The sequence below is a fragment of the Bemisia tabaci genome, chromosome 3 (genome assembly GCF_918797505.1).
Source record: "Bemisia tabaci chromosome 3, PGI_BMITA_v3".
Lineage (NCBI taxonomy): Eukaryota > Metazoa > Arthropoda > Insecta > Hemiptera > Aleyrodidae > Bemisia > Bemisia tabaci.
In genome coordinates, this window is record NC_092795.1 from 36086451 (window position 1) to 36111462 (window position 25012).

The 25012-nt window shown below is 38.6% G+C and overlaps 2 protein-coding genes across 2 annotated transcripts in view; one reads left to right on the forward strand and one right to left on the reverse strand.

Annotated features, from left to right (window-relative positions):
* The window catches only part of MCU (mitochondrial calcium uniporter), a 389493-nt gene that overhangs the window by 179147 nt on the left and 185334 nt on the right, over window positions 1–25012 (reverse strand). The window lies entirely within an intron of this gene.
* LOC109043391 (uncharacterized) lies at window positions 7182–15097 on the forward strand. The gene is made up of 3 exons (XM_019060580.2): window positions 7182–7690; window positions 9123–9215; window positions 12331–15097. Exon 3 carries the CDS (start codon window positions 12332–12334, stop codon window positions 13991–13993), a length of 1662 nt encoding a protein of 553 aa, XP_018916125.2. The 5' UTR covers window positions 7182–7690; window positions 9123–9215; window position 12331; the 3' UTR covers window positions 13994–15097.

The following is a 25012-nucleotide window of genomic DNA, read 5'->3' on the forward strand; positions in this document are numbered from 1 at the left end:
TTGATCATTTTACACGGAAACTTTGCTTACCTGAAACAAATGAAAAAAATCAAGAGAAACATAAAAATAAATACTTGAGTAAGTTAGGGGTTAGAATTCGTGAAATCGTAAATTATAGATAACCTTTCGAGATTATTCAAAAAATTTCGATAAAATCAATTGAATCCCCTCCGTCCAACTTTGGTCATGACCTTTCCTCAAGTCTATATTTACAGAGTTGAGGTGACCACGGTACTTGCTGGGTGCTTTCAAGGGTACAGGCAGGTCCTTTGAAGCAAAAACTTGTGATTCTCTCAGCCTTAAAATTCTAACCCTCGCACGGGAAAACATAACAGGAATGCGTGGAGCAAAAACATTTGCAAATCAGAGCCCTTTTCCGTTTTTCTATCATTTTTTGCTAATAAAACAAACAAAAAATTTCCACGGAAAATTTTCACGTCAGCTAGCTCACGCACCTCCTCGTGCCATACGCGCAAACCAGGCTCGTGCATGGGATCGAGCATTTCTTAAGCCTACATTGCTGATTTACTATATCGAATTATCTTCATCGATAAAACAACATTGCTGAAAGTGATTGATCGATTAAAATTTTTCGATAACCATTCGTCGATCGATGAATAGAGATTAAAATACTAGAAGCTTCACGAATGCGACGCGACCTCATTTATCAAGTGAAAACTACGATTACTGGCTCAGTTTAGAAACAATGTATGTACCATTGATTCCCTACACACACGGTGTGTTTTTACGGTTGAGCCAGAAATTCTTGTTCCTAATTTCAAAAAGAGGGTCTAACTAATCCTTACCTTCAAGTTGGCTGTTCAGTAACATGCCAAAAAAATAGGTATTCATCAAGTGTAGTGCAAATTGCTTGAGACGTTTTGAACAGAATTTGAAAATAAGTAAATCGTCTTTTAAATGGTTGGTTGATGGTTTCTCGACAGTTCAAGTATTTCCACACCTTGTGCCGGGTGACTATAGACAGGAATACGTATTTGACTGTGAGAGTGCGACAGTTTTGTGATAACAGTCTTTGAGTTCGTCAAATGACTACCAGACAAGTTAGATATTAAACAACACAATATACATGTGAGTAATCTGTAAAATTTGTAGAATACACCGTGGACACTTTTTTTCCCTCATTTATCTCATGATGAAGAGAGAGCTTTAGTGATATTTGTCAATTTAAATGCTGTTCAAAATTTGATATGCTTCACTGAGAAAAATAGGTTTGTTCATAGGGCTCCTGCACTTTCTTTGTTACAGCTACAAGTTTCCGTATCGAGGACAGAGCGCTCTGTGCTAACGACCGAAGTTCTGTTCTCACAACAATGAAGTTCTGTAAGTATAACAAAGAAAGTGCAGGAGCCCTGTGAACAGAAGGTTCTGCCATCAGCACCGACTATTTTTTTACGTGTTGACTCAGAGAAAATTTACTATGACGACATTAAAAAACCCAGTTCTCTTGCTTAGCCAAAGTTGATTAATAATTATGACGAAATTTTGGATTGTGCGCTGCTTCCATAAAATGATGAGTATTAGAGGTTTGTCCCATCTTCTTCCCGAAAATATACGTGTCATGGGGTAATCAGTAATTGTTCGGGACCGTGACTCAAGTTAGATTTTCTATGTAATGCAATCCTTGATTTGTGAGGGAGCCTTTGACTCATCTTGTTTTCCAGATTTACTATCTACAGGGTGTTCATCGCGTATTAGTAATCGACGGGACACGCGTGCAGAACCTACAAATAGGATCTATGGATTTTTCTCTCGGTTATCAAAAATTTAAAATAATATACAGTCAGAGGTTTTAACGCAAGTTCTCACTTCCGGATTGGTATCAGACACTTCATGGCTGAAAAACTGCATCGCAGGCATGAGTCACGCATTCATTTGTATTGATGAAATTATATCGTAGATTTATTTTGAATGGCTCCAATGGAAACTGAGTTTACTTCTACGATCGCGAATTACAAGGGTTTCTGGCAATTTTTCCGGCAAGGCCAGGGTGTTTTCGACGCAAGATTATTGAATAAGAACGCTCATTTCAATTCATTGTGATTCATCTTACCATAAATGAAAAAACAGAGGACGTATGGAGTTCGTTAAAATTTTGGAACCATTTTCGATTGGACACTTTCAAAATTCGAGGTAAAAGTAATTCAGGGAAGGCCACTAAGATTTTAGAATAAAAGACGTGCCCGATAATAATAACTGTGCCTCAGAAAAAAACGAGAAAAAACAGCCCCCCAACTCACTCTTGTACTAGTACTTATTAGAGCTCAAAAATGTTGGACCCTGATTGAAATTATTGGGACTTTTCGGCTTTGTTTTCCCCGCAAAATTGTGTGGGGTGTGGACCCAGCAACATTTCACCACCTCGTCTCAAAAAACATCGATGTTAAAGAGGTCGGGACTGTTGAAGATCCTGATTTCTCGTTTCCTCAATGCTTGAAGTATAGTAAGTTCATCAATAAGAACTCGATTTTGACACCACTTAATTGAAATTATCATACTCTAAAGATATATTAATTTCTATTTTCATTTTGCTTACATATAAACACCTACATGTACGATAGAATAAATTGACTGAAAAAAGATTTCCACGAGGTATAATTTTCAATGCACCATGAAATCGACCTGAGCTATTACAATCAAATAGCGCGGACATTAAATCTTCCGTGAACTAGAACTGTGGTCAGATTCAGGCTTATTGGGGTAAAATACACGTCTGTGGTACGGGGCACCCTTTTTACTCGTATGCATACCTCAGGGGACAAGGTTCAGTGATGAGCTCCCTTGGTAGAAGGGAGGGAGTTTTAGGGGCCTCCACCGAAATATTTGAAATTCTGACTCTTAATAGAAATTGAAGCATTCCCTTGACCTCGCCATTTCAGGCATTATATTTTATTTAAATTTTTTATTTATTTTAATTTTCTTAATTTTGCATGTTTTTTATTTTTTTTATTTTTATCTTTGAATGTTTTTTATTTTTATTATTTTTCTTTTTTTTTGCATGTTTTTTTTACAAGTAATGAGAAGGATTATAAAGGTAAGAGGGCTACAATGAGAAAAAAAGGAAACAATAATTTGAAGAAAACAAGTGAAAAGTTCATGTTAAAGACGGAGACAGAGGAAAAACATTCTGACGCGAGCCGATAGGCGCGCGCTCGGTGGGCCAATATGGTAAATAAGGCCCTGAGCATAACAATAATTCTCTTTGATGTCTGGAGGCGCCTTCCCCTCAAATAAAAGCTATGACGTTGAGGAGATAGTACGTAGCACCATTGTGCTATGATTCAATTGCGTAAAACTCGTCGATCAATAATTGGGAGTCCCTGCGTAACCCGTGACGCGGTTTGCAGCGGGGAAGTGCGATATCAACTCCGAACTCATGCGAGGATGCGGTACACACCACGCAAAACAAGAATTGCAACATTTCGCAAGAAAATCGGAGCGTTTCATGCGAAATTCGTTTCAGGGCTGGTGCAAAAAGGCAGCCTCGCTCACAATCTCGTCCCGTTGACTTGAATCATGCTTCATGTGTGGGTTCATTCAACTGCACCAATGAATGTGCGTTACTCCTCTGACGCGGTGTTGTCTCTTCGAGAGATATTAATCAAAGATATATTTCTGCAATTACTATTCTCATTTTCGTATGAGTCGTCGCGCTGAGGGAGAAAGCAACATGTTCCACAAAAATGGGGGAAAAAATGAGAAAAAAAAAAGAAAATATTTTAAAAAAATGAAAAAAAGAAATTTTAAAAAAATGAAAAAATTTTGTTTAAAAAAATGAAAAAATTTTGTTTAAAAAAATGAAAAAATTTTGTTTAAAAAAATGAAATGAAAAAACGAACAACAACAGAAGAGGTCCAGCAATAGTCTGTTTCCTATGTTAGCGCGTTTTCAAGTTACCAGAAGAAGATGGACAACGTTGAGATGAAAGAACTCGTCAACCAAAATTTCAACCATCATTTTTAGAAAACTAAACCACCACTAAAAAATGATAGAAAAACGATTATTACTTTGAATATTTGACATCAGCAGCTTTAAATAAAGGTATCACAGATTAATGTATTCGAAATATGTTTGGCCCCTCTCCGTCATGATAATCGTTGAGGTGGTGCACGCTATTTGAACGCATTGAAACCATCGTCGTTCAACGAGATCATCATCTCGTTCATCATCGTTGAACGAGATGAGGGAGTGTCAACTCCCTGATGACCTGTGGGAAGACCGAGCTTTGTGGCGATTAGGCGTCGTAAAGCGCCAAAGAGCGCTATAAAAGCGACTCATATGTATGTATGAAACCATCATACTAGATTTCTAGATGCTTGAAATAAAACAGGGCTCTTTATCGGCTGAGCGCTTATAAAGGATTTTCAAATTTTCAAAAAAAAAAAAAAAAAAAAAAAAAAAAAAAAAAAAAAAAAAAAAAAACCAGAAGACCTAATGCATGTATGAATTTTCATGGTTTTCCCTTTGTGTGTGCGTTATGTGATGTGTGCGTGTGTCGAGCGATGAGAGATTTTTGGTGTTAGAGTACACCTTTCCACCTTTTCAAATGCACTGCATTTCAAAATTAAGCTTTTTGCCTCACTACATAGTATACATGTTTTGTCTTGTTTTTTTGAATGTTCAGTGGGATAGTTAACAGCCGTTGTTATGCGACCTTTTTCCTGCTGCTTCTCCTTAGTGCAGCAGAATCTAATTTACATTCCTATTTTACAATCGTTTAACAACTGTACAAATGATCGGAATTTTAACCTTCCGCGCCAACGTGGAAAGATTCCTCCAGTCCTACGTGAAACAAGCTGTTCGCTCGTCTGAGGAAGCAAGCTCGCTTACAATCAATGTCATCCCGCTGGCTTTAATTATAATGAGGATGCATCATTAATCCAATCCAACTATTTTTCTTTTTTCATTGACAGGACGTTGCCTGCAATATACTAAATATTAAATATTAATGTTAAATATTATTAAAGACGTAATAACATGATAATTTAATGTATCTTAATATCCAACTCATATTGAGGAAACTAATTTTCACCGTTATTACTGATTACAACCGGAGGAAGTGTAACTCAAATGCAACTTTTCAAACTGTTGACATTTCCGTTTTTCATTTTCAGGGAACTCCATGGTACATTTTGTTGCAAAAAATCAAGGAGAAAAACAAAGAAATGAACAAAAAAGGGCCGACAAATTTGAAAACATATGCTGGATACTATATTAAGAAAAGTTAAATATTAATAGACACAAAAACATCATTCAATGGAAACACTAATTTTGTTCCCGATGGTATATGGATGCAAATTGGTGCAGTTTAAGTTGAAATACAAAGCAGTCGTCGGAGCATGACATAAAGCAGCGAAGTCAAAAAAAAGATTTCGAAATTGCTGGAGGACTTAGGTTTTCATATTACATGTACAGACTGGACAAGGGGGGGTCCCCCTCTCCTCGATGCGTTTTGCGCTGCGCTTGGAAATTTATAGTATAGAATATGATCAAAAGTGGAACTAAATTAGAATCACAAGAATGCGACTTAAGGAAATACGAGAGGTTCTAAGAACGTATAGGGTGAATTGGACCGCGTTTAACAGAAAGGAAGCAATTCACATAGTAATTTAACTGGGCAAATTACTTTTTTACGAGAGAGCGTTTAAGAGGATACCTTTGAAAAATTTAAGGATTTTGCTTCGCACTAGATAGAAACTTCACTGGAATTCACACGAAAATCCGCACAACCGTTTTCATGTAGACAATTAAATTGCCCACGTAAATTTGGCAATAGCTGATGTGGTTTGGCTCCTTTCTGTTTAACGCGGTCCACTTTTTAGACGACAAATCTCTTGCTTCGGTGATTCTTCTTGTTTCTGTTTTATCAGTATTTTCAGTTTCCATCCTGAAAGATTGGCAGCATCGCGAGCGGAATACACAAATCAAGGGAGAATCGAGAGTGATCCTGCCGCCGAATGGAACGCGCTCGAGTGATGAAGCGCGATTATTAAAGCGCGAGGCGCCGCGCCGCGTGTCGCCAATTTTAGCACTTCCGATTTGGACTTAAGTGTGGAACTGGACGACGACGTCTCGCTAAAAAGACAACCTCTTCAGTAGATGAGTGCGACCGAAAAGTAATTGAATTCGGATCACAGAGAGTTCTCACACTCTACTTTTTATTCGAAAAAGTAAAAATATGTAATCCTGTTGCCAAGATGATCAAATATCCATCTACTTCTACCGAATGGCTTCTTCGGAATATACATCTACTTCTTGCAACTTTTTATACTAAGTTTTTGAGCGTTTTCTGGGAAATAATATTTTTTTGGCAGTAACACGTGTTCCTTTCAATAAACACGAATTTAAATAATTGTGAGAAAGGACTTGTCCCACTAAGAGCCATTTTAGGCCCTTACTCGAATAAAGAACTGAAAAAGTTCAGAATAATGTCATGCTCTTGCATACTCGTACCTGTATCGACTCCAAGTACACTGAATTTCCATTAAAAAATTCCACTTTCTTTAAAAAAAAAAAATCTCGATTATTCGGAAAATTATTACGGAGAAACACTTTATTAAAAATTTACTCTAAAGAATAATACTTCATTAAAAAAATTATTCAAACATTCTTGATTCGGCAGTACCGTAATACGCAAAATGATCAATATGGGTGTAGAATTAAGGTACCAAAAAAATGTTGGTACCACGATTTAGCCCATGTTAATCATGTATGTAATAATCTTTACACACATTTACTCATCTGTCACTTCTGCAATTCATCACCTCTAACCATCAAACACATACTTATGGACTGCTCTTCCCTCCGATATCTCCAATCACAGATCTACTCCCCTACAATCAACAGAAATACAAACCCTCTTACATGCGATGAACCTAATATTACCACCAAAATTCTTAAACTCTTCACCTCTCTTAATTTAAAAATCTAAATTTTCGTTTATACTCCTACTTTCAAAATTATCTGTAAAGACGTTAATAGCCTGAGTCGCTGAATGTCTTAAAATTGTAATAACTAACTAACTTCAGTATACCCGCATGATGGTTCAGTGTAAAACATGAACGTCTCCTCATAGTGAGGGTGATTTCTTCAGGTTATCCCAAAAAAACCGGTTTTAAATCAAAATTACATGATCATTTGTATCGAGAGTCCCTAAAATTTACCTTGGAATGCTTGGTCGAGGTTCCCAGACCACGAGGCGGAGAACAATAGTCACCAATAATGAGTCACTTGCTCGGCGCGGAAGAAAAAATCGCGGAATATCACGCGCGAAATCACCTATCAAAATTTGACCGGCGGGAGAGACCCCGGAATTTACTCGATCGGCGATAATAGCGTTTTTCAAATATTTTCTGGCGAGCTATTGACAAACAGTGGCTGGAACCGGAGTGCGAGTGAACCAAATCAGGTACGATATGACTCGCACGGCCCTCGATAGTCCACATCCTCTTCAATTTACTGATGAGCGCATTTCCCCAACTCCCACGCGGTTCATTTGCGTCTGATCGTCCACGCGGTATGATCCTTGCTCCAATTTTCACTCGCGATCTGTTTCTTCCGTCGCAGGTTTCGATGAATACAGTGAAGTGATAAGTGATTCCTGACAGGGTGCATTGGATTATTGGCAATTATCCTGAGAAAAAATTTAAACGGTGATCTACGAAAACCAAAGGTAAGTCATACTTTAATCAGTTGTTTTCGTGCACGAGAGATATGGTCCGCGTAAAGCAAACGGAACCCAAGACACGCCGGATACTTCTGAATTTAATTGGGCAATTTAAGTTTTTGGGTGAAAACGGCTGTGCGATTTTTTCTGCAAATTTCAGTGAGTTACCTGCATAAAACGAAGCAAATTCATTGAAATTTTCAAACGTTCTCTTGTAAAAAATTAAATTTGCCCCTTTCACTTTGATCATAGCTCATGTGGCTTGGTACCCTTCTGCTGAACGCGGTCAATTTTGTGCTTAATCAGAAAAAGCAGTGTATAAGACCATTCAAAGGTTACATTTTTGGTTTTAAAAAATACGATTTTACGGACAAATATGGCTGCAGTTTCTGTCCAAAATTTGGTTGCTACGTGAGAAAACAGATGGAGAAATCAATGAAAATATCAATTTGAACTGTCCAATAATTTCCAATTAAAAGAACAATTTGCGAGTGGATTTTCTGCTGTTTAGGGAGGCAGTTACAGGTATATTTTTATGTGGGAAACGACATTTCAAAGGTCTCGTTCTTTCTGCGGGCCATACTTACTCTGGAAAGTTAGAAACATAAAATGAAGAAAAAAAGACAAAAATTTAATGGGTTATAATAAGGTAGTGATCCTGATATTTGTCTCGAACACAACAGGATTCTCTCGAAAGTATAGAGAGGCAGGATCTCGAATTTCGACCGTAACCTCGTTCGTTCATCTCATGCTCGTAGTTCAACAGTACTCAATATTAACTGATTTGTTAACATGAAAAAATAAGAAAGTTATAGTCTTCGCGTCACTTTGCATAACCTTGAAATTTTAAAGGATAAACTTTTGAGAGAAATTTTAGAGGAATAAGTCGCGTCTTTATTCAATTTTTAAGGTACACGACTTGAAGACTTAGAATTTTTTGACATTTCCCTTCGGCTCATTCGTTGAAACAACTCAGTAAAGCAGAACTGAAGGGACAAGTAGTATGACCTACTTCGGATAGGATTTACAAGTTTAGAAAAGGGGAGGGTGAGAAAAAAAGAACAGAGAGAAATTTTACGGACCACCTCGCGGAAAGATGAATTTTGGTGGATATCATGGATCCAAATAAGATAAAGCTAGGAGACAGTAATACATTGTGACATTATTTCTTTTCTTTGATAATTAGTATTAAAGATTGTTACTTTTTTTTAAAATTTAACTAGGCTCTTATTAATGGCTATCCTCTGAAATACAGCCTCCTACTTCCAGGGATAAAAAAGTGCACACCAGTTCAAAGAAAGAAAGAATTGCAAAACCTTGTCATGACAGAACATTGCAACGCATTGAAAACATAGAAGCAATCACTACTTTATTTACACCTTATCACCTTCGTTTTACAATATAATAATCTCCAAATATCTTTAAATCTGTTATACAGGAACATATTGGACAGGATTTATAACCTTTTTCCGGATTTAACACACAACTATTGCGACTTTTTCGCCGAAAACGGACCCAAAGAGCTAATCAGGTATTTTTCTTTCAGTTATTTTCCATCCCTAATAGTTATTTAGTGAATTTAAGAATTCAAAATGAGACTACTGTATAATCATTTGTGTGTCAAAAAATTTCGGGAAGAAAAAAAGAACAAAAACGAATCTTATAATTAACAACATTCGGGGTTTTGTCGGAAACAAATGGAAAGACGGAATGAAAAGGGGGGGGGGGGCAAGGATTTGAACAACACAAAGAGACATTAACATTCTAAGAAACTGCGTGTTAAAAATGAAGGTCATTTTCGGAAATGTTTTGTCACATCGAAGTCTTTTGTGATACTTCCGTTCTGAGATTAATAACCTTCAAAATTGCAAGATTCTGGCGCGCAACCACGCACCGAAAGAGTATTTTCAAATTAAAGAATATTGGCGAAAAATGTTCCACCATAATGCTCTGCTTTAATCAGCGTTAATTTTACTGGCAACGGACGCTTTAACAATTCTTTTGATTTCGTCTCCGTAATAGACATTTACCTACTTGTCAACACTCGATACTCACGGGTCAACTCAGGCGACGAAAATACCTAAGAGTGTTCTTCAACTTGAAGAGACCACTCTATAAGAGTTAGAATTTGAGCATCACAAGTTTTGTTTTCTCATAAAGACTTAATAAAAAATACGAATAAAACATTGAAAATTTCCAAAGTTGACGCGATTACAATTGAGTCGGGACGTGCGAAAACCGCTTATATCAATTTTTCCAGTTTTCAGTTTTTTGGAGTTGATAATACTTTGAAATAGTTTATACAACCATAAAAGTGATGAAAAGACTCGTTTTGGAATTAGGGTAACCCGGAGACAAGTTAACGCCACTATCGGGGTTGTATCTGGCTCCGCAAAGTACCATCAACTCAAAAGAACTAAAGACTGGAAAAATGGATATTAGCGGTTTTCGCACATCCCGATTCAATTATACTGTTTGAATTCAATTTGAGTAATTCAAACTTCTGACTCGCGAAAGTAGCAAAAAGTAATTCTGTTAGATACGGAAATTTAAAAATATAAATTATATCCCGGTGAGTATCTTGAAGTGGGTTTCACGTGAAATTTTCCCCTCCCCTGGTGCAGATTTTTTAATTTCCTTCGGAAAATCAGTCTCCTGATGGGCGGAAAATCTGATATTGCTTCATTGCAAACGATCCTTCCTCACTTGTAAGTTGAATTTGAAAAATAGTCGTGCCCGTTACTGTACTCTCCTTGAAGTTTGATCGAGAGAACAACAATTATTGTGATGCTTGAATTCTATAACGCTCTTCAGCGATGTCCTTGTGACGCACTTATACATTTGCAGATCAAGTCTCGTTCTATCAAAAAATTGACGAAGTTTCATTGAACTGCTGAGCATATGGTGTCACGTTCTTTCTGAAAACCTCCGGAATTTTATTAGGGGATACATAGTGCCCCAAATATCCACCAATGGGCGTGAAAACCAGTGAGACTTCATGAACTAACAACACTGACGCGCTGAACTACACCAATAGTACGCCATGCAGCATGAGTCACTCCCATAAGATTATGGGACAAGGTCATTCTAATATCGAGTGACAAACGTGGATAACGCAGTGTCAAATTATTGCAATTATTACTGATAAAGAAGGACTCAAACGCGTGGACATACAGGGTTATTCAAAAGTCACGCACCACTGGTCATGAGGGGGATGGCCATTTGAAATTTTAGTTGCCCCCCGCCCCCTTCCTCCTGAGGGGTCAAAAACTGGGAAGTACCTAAAAAAGTTTTCCTCTCGATATGAGGAAAAACGTCACAAACCGCGAGTCGATATCTTACTTAGAACTAAAGTTATGGCCAGTGGTGCGTCACTTTTGTATAACCCTGTAGATTATTAACCAAGTTCTTAGCACTTATAGTGTGCTTGCAAAAGTTAGTTACTTCCACAAACTGCAACCTAAAAAAGTACGAATGTTAGTGGTTCTACATATCTTACGAGAAAAACAAACGCTTAAAATGTAGCTATACTATAACTGTCAGCGACAGGATAAAGGAATAGTGATTGGTCCATACACTATTCTGCGGAGTAAACAAGACCGAAAAGCTACAAACAATTTCTTCGTTCAAAAAATGAACTCTAATGAGTATCAGTGCAATGCGGGGGGGGGGGGGGGTTGTTCTCACTACTTTAGGCAGATGCATCGGAATATTAAGCTGGGGTCATGCCGAGAGACCTATTGTCAGCGTGACCCCGGCTTAGTATTAGAATGCATCTACCTGAGCTGAACACTGCCCCCCCCCCCCCTCTCCCACAGTCTTGCACTGATACTCATGAGAGTTCAATTTTTTGAATCGATTCAATTTTCGGAACTTTTCGGTCTTGTTTTTCCCACAGAGTATTGTGGACCCAGCACTACTCCACCATCGTGTTCCATTTCAAAGCACAAATGATTCTTTTGAAATCTGGTAGCCAGTGCTGAATTGAGGCGTTTATTGGTAAAAGAGCGTTGGTAAGAGACTTCCAATGCTGCTAAGGATGTGCAACTTAGTTCTGTAAGTAACTTATCCGACAGTTTTGCTCAGAATTTTTCCCTGAATCTGCCCCGAGTTTTTCCTCACTATTGTATGGAAGGTAAGTCGACTGTGAATGAATTTCATCTGCCGCAAACGCTATACAAATTGGACGATCTTAGCAGCATTGTAAGCCTCATCCACCCTTTTATCGAAAAAGTCCTTAATTATTTCTGTCAGTGATCAACACGCGGCTGGAACACCTAATTAAATACATGATAAATACTGACAGAAATGTACTCGATGACTACATTTCCAGTGAATCATAATATGAAATCAGGAATCTGCAAGTATAAAAATAGACTGAATGGCCTATTTCTCACATGTATTGTTTTCCCAAGGATACCGATCATATTCATTTTTCAGGGAACCTCGTCATATTTGTCTTTACCCCTCCCAGGTTATTCTTTTTTTTTTGGGGGGGGGGGGGGTGTTCTCTTGGAAATAAATTGAAAGCAAGTTGAAGGAATGCTGCAGACGCAGAATTAACATTAGTTAAAATCTCATTAGTGAACTGTTCCTGGTGTCCATAGACTCGCTCTAACCTTCCACGCATTTTCCTTTATTTACAGGATGATAAGGAGCCTCTTCTTGCTCATAATTTTCCTGATCGAAGGACCAAATATCACAGCTAACCCCACACTTCCAACAAACTTGCATCGGCTGGTCGTGCCCACGATTCCTCCACTGAGCTTGACCCGCGAATCATACAACGCAACTCTCTCGATCGCGCCCGAGTCCCTGGAAGGGATAATCGGCCGCCGACTCAAGGTCTACGCCTTCTGCAAGGGACAACTTTTCAGTAACTGCAACGACTGCGAGAAGGAACGAGTTGGGCTCCCTCCGTCGTTTCCGGAGCTTCAGGGATGGTACAAAAACAAACACTGCACCATCGGGAAAGTCTGTCAGTCGAGTGCCGATTGGTTCGGCACTGGCGATTGCACGGGCCTCGACGCTCAGAGATGCCACGAGGAAGGCCCGTTCGAGGAGGTCGTCGAGGGCGGACTCCGGCAGCTGAAAGACGACAAGGGTTGCTACACGAGCGCCCTGCACGACACGTGCACCCAGGACTTCGCGTGCTCCCTCGAGAGCAATCGCTACCCGGTGCATCTCTTCACGGACGACGATTCCGTCCGGGCCAAAATAGTGCTCCCGGACGACAGAGCCTACACCCTCAATCGCACAGCTCACAAGATCTACATCCCACTGGACAGCGCGTCGAGTCTCGCCTTCTTCCCGGAGCCCAGGTTCGAGATCAAACAATACAACATCAAAGTCAGCTGTTACAAGAAGTTCGGGACGGACCCACTGTGCCAGCTGCCCCAGGACCCCAACTTCCCCGACCTGGCCAACACGATCATCCAGCTGAACGAGGGCAGGGATGCCGGGTCGGTGAGGAACGTCCATCTGAAGGTACACCAACTCATATTCGAGATCCCTGATAACAACAAGGTCTACTTGCCGAATTCCAGCGTCAAGTCCGTCGCCCGGCGGAGGCGCGAAATCCTCCAACGGATCCCCGAGCTGAGGTCCCTGGAGAACGCCGTCTTCTACGTGGCTCACGAGTCCGCCTACAACGACTTCAACATAATCAAGTCCGTCGACAACGTCCGCAACGTCCTCATCCAGTTGTTGAAGTCCGTCTCTTACAGGGATCCCGAGGTTCTGGGTAGGGTCTCGGGACACAACCGGCAGACCTCTTGGTTCTCCGAGAACCTGTTCGCGTTCCGCGACGAGAACTTCGAGACAGCGGCGGACCCGAACTCGAACTGCAACGAGCGGGGGCAGATCTTCAAAGACGGTAGCTTCGTCAAGAGGATGAAAGGTGATCTGTGTTACGAGGCGGCTGACGTGTCGTCCAAAGTCGACAACGTCAACCTCTTTGAGGACTCTCCCTACGTTTTCTCGGACGTGAGCATCCAGAAGTTCGTGACGCGTCTGGGTAAAGCTTCTCAGCCCTCCGGACAAAAATCCGAGTGGTATGCTGAATCCCCGTGGTATTCCAGGAGAAAGGAGAGTGAAGAAAAAGATAAATCTCAAATCAGCAAAACCAAGATGTTCTTGCAAGAGAGCGGTTACGTGATTGCGTGGAGTCTTTTCGCCTTGCACTTGTACAAGATTTTCAAAGAGATGAACACTTTCCACTTTCTGTGTTTGACGGTTGGGTTCTGCGCATGGATATATATCTGTTTCTTGCACCCTCAAATTAAAAGAATTGTAGACGCTTTTTACTGAATTGACCTAAGGGTAAAAAGTGCCAAAATAGTTCACTGTGATTTAAAGTACTCTTTAGAAGGTCGAGTAGAACATTCGGAGTCTCTATTACAGTGCGCGGCTCCCTGGGGATTCCCTGATGAAGTGCAAAACATGTACGTATTCCAAAACACACTGATAACTATTTCGAGTTCGTGGGTTTGGGTGGTGTGTTTATTTCGGTAATTTGTCCGAAGATATTCTTTATATACTGAATGGAGATGTTGCATGTGTGAGGAATTTGCGATTTGACTATCGATTCATATGTAAAAGTTCGCGAGAAACACGATGGTGCCACTGGTTTTCTCAGAAATCAACTCCCAAGCTCAAAAAAAGCTCTCAAGTTGAGGCCAAAATGGAGGGGATATCCCACGCTATCCTGAGAGTCCACCTCTACATCAAGACAAACTCTCCATGCAAAGATAGGGAGCAAGCACATTAGCAGGGTTGCCGTGTTTTCAGTTTTGGAGTCCCCAAATAGAGTGGCAGTCCTGTCAATGTATTTGCTCCCTATCTTTGCATGGAGAGTTTGTCTTGATGTAGAGGTGGACTCTCAGGATAGCGTGGGATATCCCCTCCATTTTGGCCTCAACTTGAGAGCTTTTTTTGAGCTTGGGAGTTGATTTCTGAGAAAACCAGTGGCACCATCGTGTTTCTCGCGAACTTTTACATAAGAGTCCATAGGCAAATCGCAAATTCCTCACACATGCAACATCTCCATTCCTGTTATCGTAGGGTGCGTAAACGGAACACACGACGTAACAATCCAGTAACGCACCTGTGTAATTCCTGAGGAATTTTTCGGTTTCGGGTCGGGCGAGAAGCTTCTAGTTAATCAACATTAATCAATAATCAACATTCCAATGAATCTTACATTTGTTCCAATGCATCAAATCAACCAACCTCCATGTCTCAGTAGGTGATATTCACCATAAATGCAGAGGTCATTTGCTCAGTTTGCAGACTATGTTTATTCCAAACGTGATGTATTTTCTACATTTTTTTGTCATGTTTTTGCATTTTAATCGTATTCTTGCGATGATCAATTAGATTTTAGAAACTTGACGATACATACATCCCTAAATTCATTCCTTTTATGATTGTCCTACCGTTGTTAACCTCAGTTTTGTTTAGTGGTTTTTAGAGACGTTCTCCTATTTGCTAATATGTTTGAAACTTTCAAAATTTCATTTTTTCAAACTTTCAAGCGGCTAACTGGATCGCGACGTTGTTCTCCGTTTACTCACCCACAGATAATGAAAAGACAAAGATTGTGTTCTTTCGCAAAAATAGGCAAAATACACACACCGATTTTCCATCTAGTTAAACGTACTGCGGAAATATATATATTTATATAAACAGCATATAAAAAAAGTTTTCCACACGACTATAAGCTATTTCACTTCGGTGAAAAGAATGCAACAAAGCATTCTTATTTTTGGTGATATTTTTTACACGCAATTTCGATTCTCTAGTCATTTTACATAGACAGTGTATTACTTCACATTGGAAGTTTTACAATGTAAGAATAGATAATTTAGTCCGTGCATTACGAGGAAAATTAATGTTTGAGAAGTGTTTTAAAGAAGGTCAGGAGCATTTATTCAGGGATTATGGGTCCCTGGAATATATAGGAAATACTGTTAATAGTTCACCAAAAAATGTTTCATTTTTGGTGTGATTCGAAAATTTTTGATCTCATTTATTGTATTAGTGCAAGTAAGTATTAAGAATACGTGGAGACTTGTGGCTAGGCCGAACCAAAGCTGCTTGGATTTTTATTTCTGGGATTAATGGGCATTGAATTTTCGCCTGAAAAGATTTAATTATTCGTTGATGTTTTAACGTTCAGAGAGGTGTTTCTGGAGAGGAAAATTGTACTTTTGACTATCAATTGTTTGTCAGCTAATCAATTTATATTTTTAAGTCTTTTACATTGTTATATTTTCTTAGATATTGATGTTATTATACACTTTTGTTCAATCGTCAGCTTTCCAATCGGTATTATGTCATAATGAATGTAGTTGACATTCGCTTTGAATCAAAATTCGTTGAATTTTATGATAAAGCCTTCGATTTATGGCTTTTTCACATGATGGCGCTCGGCAGGTAAATTTTCATTGGTAGGTTTGGTAGTGACGAGTCTAAAGACACCTTGATCGAAACCAGGACTAAATCAATGGTCTGACCGGTGAGGGTTTCTTTTTGAGCGGCCGATTAACACCGTATTTTGAAAATTCTGAGAATTTGGAGGAAATATCATCACTCATTAGTGCTGAAACACTTATGCTTGAAAATATTCTGTTTGACGTCTAAATTTAGTTTTTAGGCCATGTGATATACAAGATTGATAAACAGAGAGTCAACTCATACTTGAGTGGTTTAAAGTAGAGGTTAAAAAACAGAGTTTCTTAGATTGGGCCAAAGAATGGCACGACTGCACCTGGAAAGGCCAAAGACTCAAAACTTTGATGCCGCATCTCTCTTCCCGCCCTTGGTTCTCCAAATTTCACTGGAATAGAAAAGACATTAAAAATCTTATTAGAGCCAGAATAGGACACGGTCTATATCCCTCCCATCTACACAGAATAAATTTACTAGCTTCTGATCTGTGCAATTGCGGACTAACAGGCGACCTCAACCATATCTTCTTTCAGTGCCCCCTACTACAACACGATGCCTTCTTTCAAAATTTAATTAACGCTAATTACTTCCCCCCCTTCAATATTTCGTTTATTCTTCATAACCCTCTCCCTTCTATCTATAAAATAATCACCGATTTCTTAGACCAGAATAATATTTCCTTATAAAAGCCCGTAATGATCACAAGCCCTTCATCACCCAATTCTCCTCCCCCCTAGCTATTCCCACACCCGCCCTTTAAGTACATCCATCTATCTCTCTAATCCTGCAAAATCCTCCACATCTACCTTTATACCTAATGTTCACTTAGTATGTTTTCCAGGGCCCAGTCTACCATAGGTTTAGTCGCCACAGTGGGTCTTGTGGCGTGAAGATGGTGTTGGTACCCCCTAAGTCCCCTTTGCATATCTACTCCCTCTCCCCTCACCTAACTCTCTCCTCAACATTTTAACCACTTACCTACCACAATGTGTCTATAGATGGCTGTGGGCTCCACACCGGAGCATGAAGCCAATAAAGCATCAAAGAAGAAGAAGAAGAAAGTAGAGGTTATTTTAAGTTTAATACAAAGTTTCTATCCAAAATTGTCTTTGGCTTTAAGTTTAGTGGATGAACACAGTGCCAGAATGTATTCTTCTTGGTTGAAACTTGATGATTTCTTTTTCTGAACTTGGTTGGATAATCAGTTGTATGGAAATAAGATACAAAATAGCCTTAAGAACATACGTTTCAGTAATGTAAGCGAGTGATTCCGAGCGAGACTTCGGGGACTGGGCATTTCCAGCGGAGTAAGGACATGCTCATCACTGCCGCATTATTGCAGGATACGTACAGCGTAAGATATTGAGTGTAATTCCGAGCAGAAACTTATCTCTCAACACACATCTCATCGATCATTACTGTGTAAAATTTGGGTCTCGGTTTCACAAAGTAACTAACCCACCATATGTAATCATAAATCGTGTGCCAGTATCGTGTCCTGATTATTTTGTCTCTGAGTCGGACGTAAAAACTTAACCGATTTAAGCATTATTTTTGATTTGTTTGTTTTTTTTAACTTGTGTGAATATCCATTCTTAAAGTGATTCAATTTGGTGCTAAACAAATAATTGGAACTTTGTCTCTAATTTCAGAATTGTTAATTTTGTTATGTTGTTGACAGTAAAATATTTGTTCATTCATAATTATTGTTGATAATATTGATTTTAGTTTTTAATCACTCGCAAGCGTGCGAAAGGAAAAGTGCGCATTAATTTGGCGCAACAATTTCACTTCATAAATGGCACGAGTAAGTATTTCAAAACCTTCATAGGATAATCCAAAAGTCCTGCACCGCTTCTATAGCCCCTAGGGTTACTGCCCCTTTTTAGGCTGTACTCCATAAATCTTTGAGGGTCCCAAAAGTCGTTTCCTTTGACCTAGGAGCATGAATAGAATTTCAAGTCTCCTCCTCAATTTGTTGTCAAGTTACAGGAGTAATGCCAGGTGCTAGTGTTGCGAGACTTTTGGATGTCTGTGTGCATAGAAATCACGCTGATCACAAATGGCATTACTGCATTAAAGATCCAGCCAGAAATTCGCAAAAAAAAAAAAATTAACGCACTCCGTACATCTATTAAAATGAAGGAGCAGAAAGGGGATATTCAAAAACATTACTTCCCGCATGCGATACGTCGCATGGTGCGACCCTCTGTGGTCAAAATCCAAAATCCACAACTCGACAACTGCATATTTATTTTTGGTGTTTGTTATCTTTATGATATTCCTGATTCACAATGGTTGTTCATTTTCATATATTCTGCCCAAAACTAGTTCACAATTGGGTAAAAACTTGGGTAAAAATGGGCCGAGAATCACTGGTCCATAGGAAATACACAGGAAAAATGCGTCAACTTCAAATGCAGATTTCTCGCTTGGAACGCGAAATACTCTGTTTGTCATTTTCTTAATTCTCAGATATCCAACTTCAATTCCACCAAAACGATCTTGCGACTTTTTGCGACTATCAGAGATATTTGTAGTAAAAGTTTGGGTGCTTCACGTTGGTTCTACATTGTTAACACAGGGCTACTTCGAGGTTTCCAACTTCAAATGAACTTTTCTCGCAAAATGCGCAAAAAATCCTGAGATATAACATTTTCTTATTCCTCGAGTGTTTTACTTTGATAGTGCCAATGGGGTTTCCCATGTCGGTGCTACTATCTTCATTATTTAAAGTTAAGTGTCTTTTACCGATTTATGTCCTCATCGTCCATAAGGATGCTGCACCGTGCGTCGTTATCAAGTTTCCCGTAACATTCATGGAAAAAATGGTTTAGTGCTCTTTTCCACACGGCCGTGCTAAGGAAAAACACCATATTAGCCTTCAGACGTTGCCAAATTTTTTCTAATAATACACGAATTTTCAAAGAGACTTGTGAATATTTTTCTTTCGATTCTTCAGCGAGTTCAATTTGCAATTCAATTTATACAGTATCTGTAAATTCCACGGAAAAGCATCACAAATTTCTTCAAAAATAAAGGTTATTTGAAGGGAAATTGAGCAACATTTGGATGTTTACATTGTTTTTTTCCCTAGCACGGCGGCATAGAGGTCGGTCGAATGGCATCGCCCACATTTGGGGCAGGTTCCATCGCCACACAGTGGATCGAGTCAATTACAGAGGTCGGACATTAAATTTTTGACTAAAAATGCAAATTTTCGTTTTGATTTCGTCACATTTTGCATCTCAATGGGTGCTTTCCGAGGAGAATTTCACGAGAAAACCGATGGATCCACTTTTAGAACCTCAAAGTTTCGTATGAACGGAGTTTAAAGCGTTTAAGTTTCCAAAGTTTGTCCGACCTCTCCTATTGACTCGATCCACCGTGCGCCGCCCGGACTTGTGCCTAATCCTGCTACTTTAGGGCTGGTACCAACCCAACATCTAGATGCTGCCATTCTAGGTCTCAGTCGTAGATTCGTTTGTTTCTGTATGGGTGGAAAATCTGAAACTTGCTGCGGCCGAAGGGAAATTTTTCAGAGACCCATTTTCCGTATCATTAAGAAACGACTAGCTACTTATCTAAGATTTTATCATCGTAACGGATTATGAAAAGGTAAAGGCTAGGCGAACGGGGCGAGAAAATTAAGGCATGAGCTTAACTTGTGCAGACACTGGCGTGAGGCCAGGGAGCGCAGGAACAGCTGCAGGCTCACGGCTTTATTATTTGTATCTGCGGGCACTTCCATGCACGCTAGGCGGAGATGAAAATTAAAGAGAATAACTTTGAAAACAGCTAAGAGACAAAATCTAGATCTAACTAAAACAGGGGTTTTCCTTAGAGTTTCAAGCCACCCGGAAGAAAGTTTGCTCTGGGCTGAGAGTGAGCTATGCATGAATGGTCGGTATGGATGAGATTTTATAAAAAGGAAAAAATAAATACAACTACACAATGGAATTCCTAAGACCGAAGCTCCTCTCTGCAATGCACCCCAGACTTTAAAAAATTACAATGGACCACTTGACAAGGTACGAATTTCAGCATTTTGATACATGTGTTTCCACCAAAATTTCACGTAAAACACGATGCGCACAACGAAAACCACCGAAATTAACTCCTCCCGAAGATATTAAATGATTCTTAGTGCGTGAATTGAACCACCCGCTCATGAGAACTCAATGCTCTACGTGATTCACATCGCGCGCTAAACGTTATTATGAACGTCTCTGCGATAAAAAAATCTGGCAACCTCAATCTTGACGCTTTGGCTCAGCTATAGCAAATTACTTATAGTTTGAAAAACACATGGTGGGAAATGAACATTGCTCGATTGAGAAGCTTGCTGAAACCGTTGTAGTGCGCGATTTGACTCACGTAGAGCTTTGAGTTCCTTGTTCAAATTCCTCGTAACCAATGTGAATAAAAATGTTAATATCTCCGCTAGGAATTGGTTTCAGTAAATTTCGTTGCTTGAATCGTGTTCTACGTGAAATTCTGGTTAAGAAACATGTATCAGAATGCTTAAATTCGTACCTTGTCTAGTGGTCCATTTTGGCAGAACTCCCGAAAACATGGAAACACCAAACATTCCGTCACGAGCCGCGGCGGATTATCCATTTTATTATAAAACCCCCTTCCGCTCAGTTCTGCATGGTTTGACGACTTTTTTCTAAATCGGAGTAAAATTAAATAGTTCGTCATAATTTGTTCAAATGTTTTCCTAAAATCAACGTTAAGAGTTGTTTATGTCACAGTAAGCTACAACATATGAACGCCAACGTTAAAAGCAACAAGCGGAACGCATATTTTAATCATTCTTATGATTTGCAGTAATCTTTGTAAACCAAAGAGAGAAATTCAGGAAGACATCCACTTTCATTGATAGAAAAAAGGACAAAGGTTAAGAGCTATCAATCATATGTTTACCAATAATCGATTACTTAACAATTTTTAAGGATCTTTAGTTTCAATCTTCATGCCCCCGTCATATCGTTTAAGCGGCAAAAAACTCCGTCATTCGGATTGCATTTTGCAAAAAGGAACCACAAGCATTCCAGTGTCGCTAAGATTGTGCAACTTTTTTTACCTTGCAAGTAGAAACTGATCATCTAAAAAAGTTTTATCTTCACTCTCTATAAATTATGAATTCAAGACAAAAATCACGTTGGTGAATTTAATTTTTGTAATTTTCTGTAAAGAATTTAAGTTGTTCAATCCTAGCAACATTGGAATGCTCTTGGTTCCTTTTTGCAAAATGCAATCCATTTGATCAGAGGGGAAAATCTTGGACTACTTGGCTGAGAATTTGTGATAGGGCTCCTACGCCTGCCATTGCAATACACACATCTGGAAGCTCTCCAGAACCGAAATTATTATCCGGCGCAGAGCAGGACGATGAGAACGGAGAAGCGAAGCGATCGAATCGCAAATGGAGTAGATTCACACACTTCTGATGAAACAGTTTAAAGAAATTTTTCTGTGAGAGTTTTTTGTCGATAATTTCGGAGTCCAAAATGGTTGAAATTATTCGTAACGAAGAAATTTTTGAGTAGCCAACAAAACCGCAAAAACCCCAAAAATCTTCTTGATTTGCGGAGGTAAAGAATCCGGCCAGAGTCTACTTCAAAGAGTTTCAATTATAGTCCCCTTCAAACATGAGTGATGCAACAATCACGACACGAGTGAATGTGAAGCCCTTGGAAGAGCTCATGCATTGGTCCCATTTCTTCAGCTATATTTGCATTTATCATTGAGAATCTATAAAGGTAAGAAAAAAAAGTATTAACTGATCTAAGTCCCTTGTGTGCTTTAAAATAATATGAAATATATAATGCGCGAGGTCCAACCTAGAAACAATATTAAAAAAGGTCCGCCTGACAACTTTTTTAGTTGCCGACCTATCCTATCTCAATGCTGTTATGTTTCTAGAAAATCTTTGAAAAGTTAGATTGACATTAGATCGTATGACTTTCTGACAAGTACGAAAATTCCTCCAAAGAATCAGAGCGGAAATAAAAATGTCACTGCTACAGCTGGGGCTATTTTTTCTGCTTCATTCAGCATTACTTCTGCAAAAGAGGGAGGGCAACTCTGTCTGGCTGTCTTCTGTGATCGCCCCAAGGCCTTTGAGAGAATTGATCATCAAACTCAGCTACTGAAGACTGATTTTGCACTTAATTTTTAGAATTTTTTCTTTTTTTTTTGTTTTGTTTTCTACTATTTAATATTCATTTTTTGTTTGTTGGTAACTTGAATACCTAGTCTCTCTAAAATTTATTTATGCTAAGTAACTTGTGTGCCTTTAGCTTTTTCCTATTTACTTAGTTATTGAAGACTATTTTTTTGTTCTCCGAGATGATTCCAAGCAAAACTTTCCGTGCTTTTTAAAAGACATGCTTGGAAGTGAAAATACTGGACTTACGGCATTACAGTTCATATATACTTGCTCAGACTTACTCGTAGTTTAAGTTGATTTTTTTTTTGTCCTTCGTTTCATAAAGCATTTGATGATTTTGATTTTTCCGAGTCTCTCTTAACTTTATGTAGGCTAAATAACTTTTGTGCTTGTGGCACTTTATTTTTTTTTACATCATACTTAGATCTCAAAAGTACTCTATTCATTTACTTTCTTACTCAGAATAATTTTGTATTCTCTTGACTTTTTAAGTGCTCCAGGTTAAATGTTTCTCGCTTTTAACTCTGCTCTCAAAGATAAAGGATACCCGTAATATGTAACTTTTACCTGGAGCTTCATGGTTCATATTTTACTTTAACTATTCTCATACCTAGTTATTTTCCTCATTTCTTGGCAATGTTCAATTTTTTCTCGAAGTAAGTCTCACTTACTTGTTTCAAGCCTTAATTAACTTCCATGTTAATAAAATACAATTTTTATTACTTTTTCAATTTTGAGTCTTAAATAATATTTATTTGTCGTATACCTAGTTACTACTTTTTTCAATCTGCTCAATTTCTGACAAAAGTGAACTTTCAGACAATCCACTCCACTTAAGTACATTCCATTAGTCGCAACCACCGTAAATAGTTGGGTGTTTATAAAATTACTGCCTAAAGTAACCTCATTGAGGCAGCTTGGAGGATCTTATCAGCACTTAAATGTTTGGAATGAGATGTGAGATGCAGTGAAAGACTCAGTTTTGTCAGGAAAAAAGAGAAAACAATAAGAATCTTAGGGGGTGTCTGTAATCAGTGCCTAAAGTGTCTATCACTGGTGCCAAGCAGTTTTGGGGTGTCTATAACTGGCGAAAAGTTCATTTTGTGATTATTGAGAGTTTAAAATATAGTAACTAACGCATGAATAGTAAAAAATACTAGTTCATTAGAAAATATAAACCCTTAGCTTTCATTTAATCTCAAGATGAATGAATTTGGTTCAATTTATCAAAAGTTATGGCAAAAAAAGAGTCAAAATCTGCTTAAGGGTGTCTGTAACTGGTGGTTTCATCTTACTGCACATCGTTGCGATTTCTTGTCCCTTCATCTGAATATCGAAACAACTTTTTTCATGTTATTCAATGAGAGAACGGAGCTTCAGAAAATAAACTTCGGCAAAAGTTCAAAATAGGAAAGAAAAGAATAGACAAAATTCACATCAACCTGAATGCATCAACCATCAGTCGGCCTTGGTTAGCACATACATTCCTGGTGATAAAGTCATTTTCAGACCTGACATCTTGTCCATTCCTATCTTTTCCCAATTCTACTTAATCATATTCCATGGTAAGCATCATTTTTTGATTACACGATAGTTTTTGGAAAACGTGAAACATCTTGAATTCTCTGAACAAAATCCTCTTTCCTCAAAGATTTACCGGGACCTCCCAGGGAACTTTGGAGGAACTTTTATTTTACTTTTAACTTTTTATTTTTTTATATTGATTGCGTAGCGTATGCTTGAATGTCACAAAAGAAACAAAATTAACTCGCGTTAGCGGGATGAGGAAGAAAAAAAGAGAATTAGTTGAGTTTTAAGATTAATTTGAGGAGAGATAAAAAAATAATCATACTACTAGATTCGCAAATTCGTTGGTATAAACGTACACGACACTGCCAAGTTAACATGGGAATTGCCACCCGTAGCATTGCCACACAGCACAATCGGGTCCTCCGCGAGTTGCTAATAGGCGCTCTCTACTAATAGTGAATAATACCATGTTTTCTCTCTCTTAATTCAGTGTTGATAGTGTATAATGTTTGCCCGATTTGGTTATATAAAAAAACGACAAAATGCCCAATTTGGTTTTAGAAAGAAACACTCTACTATTGAACAGCTGCGTAGAATCACAAAATTCATAGAAAATGCCTTACTTATTTTTCGACTAATTATCAAGGGCTGTACGAAGTAATTCCAAGTGAAAGAAGAGTGAAAATTTACATGGTTGCGGAATGGTTCATAGAAGACGAGGCGAGTACTGCGTCTCGACCTTTTTAGACGTGGCGCAAGCTTTTGATAGAGTTTCACACAAGAAATTAATAAAAATGCTAACTTCTTTACCTCCAGCCTGTCATGTAAAGTGTTGATATAATAGTGTATAATGTTCTTTTTACCGCTCTTACTTCCTCCTTGGTACTTTGATCTTATTCCGCTTGTTGGTATGGATTTTTTTTCTTCCTCTAATGTGTTTTAAAAAAAAAACAGGAATTGTGCAGGGTTGTAAAACACGCTGACAGAACCTCTCAGTCGGAAATCAGACAAAAGCGTGGAGAAAACCTTTAAGGGTCGTATCCGTGAGAATCATTGTGGTTTAATCACATACGTCGCTGAGATTTTTAGGAGGATTTCTTTAAGCTTTGAGCGAAGTGACAGAAACTGTGCGCCTTCAGTATTCAAAGAAAATAATCGAGTCAATACGG

Bases quoted from the DNA above. Each gene is read 5' to 3' on its own strand.
- LOC109043391 (XM_019060580.2), top strand. From the start codon at position 12,332: ATGATAAGGAGCCTCTTCTTGCTCATAATTTTCCTGATCGAAGGACCA.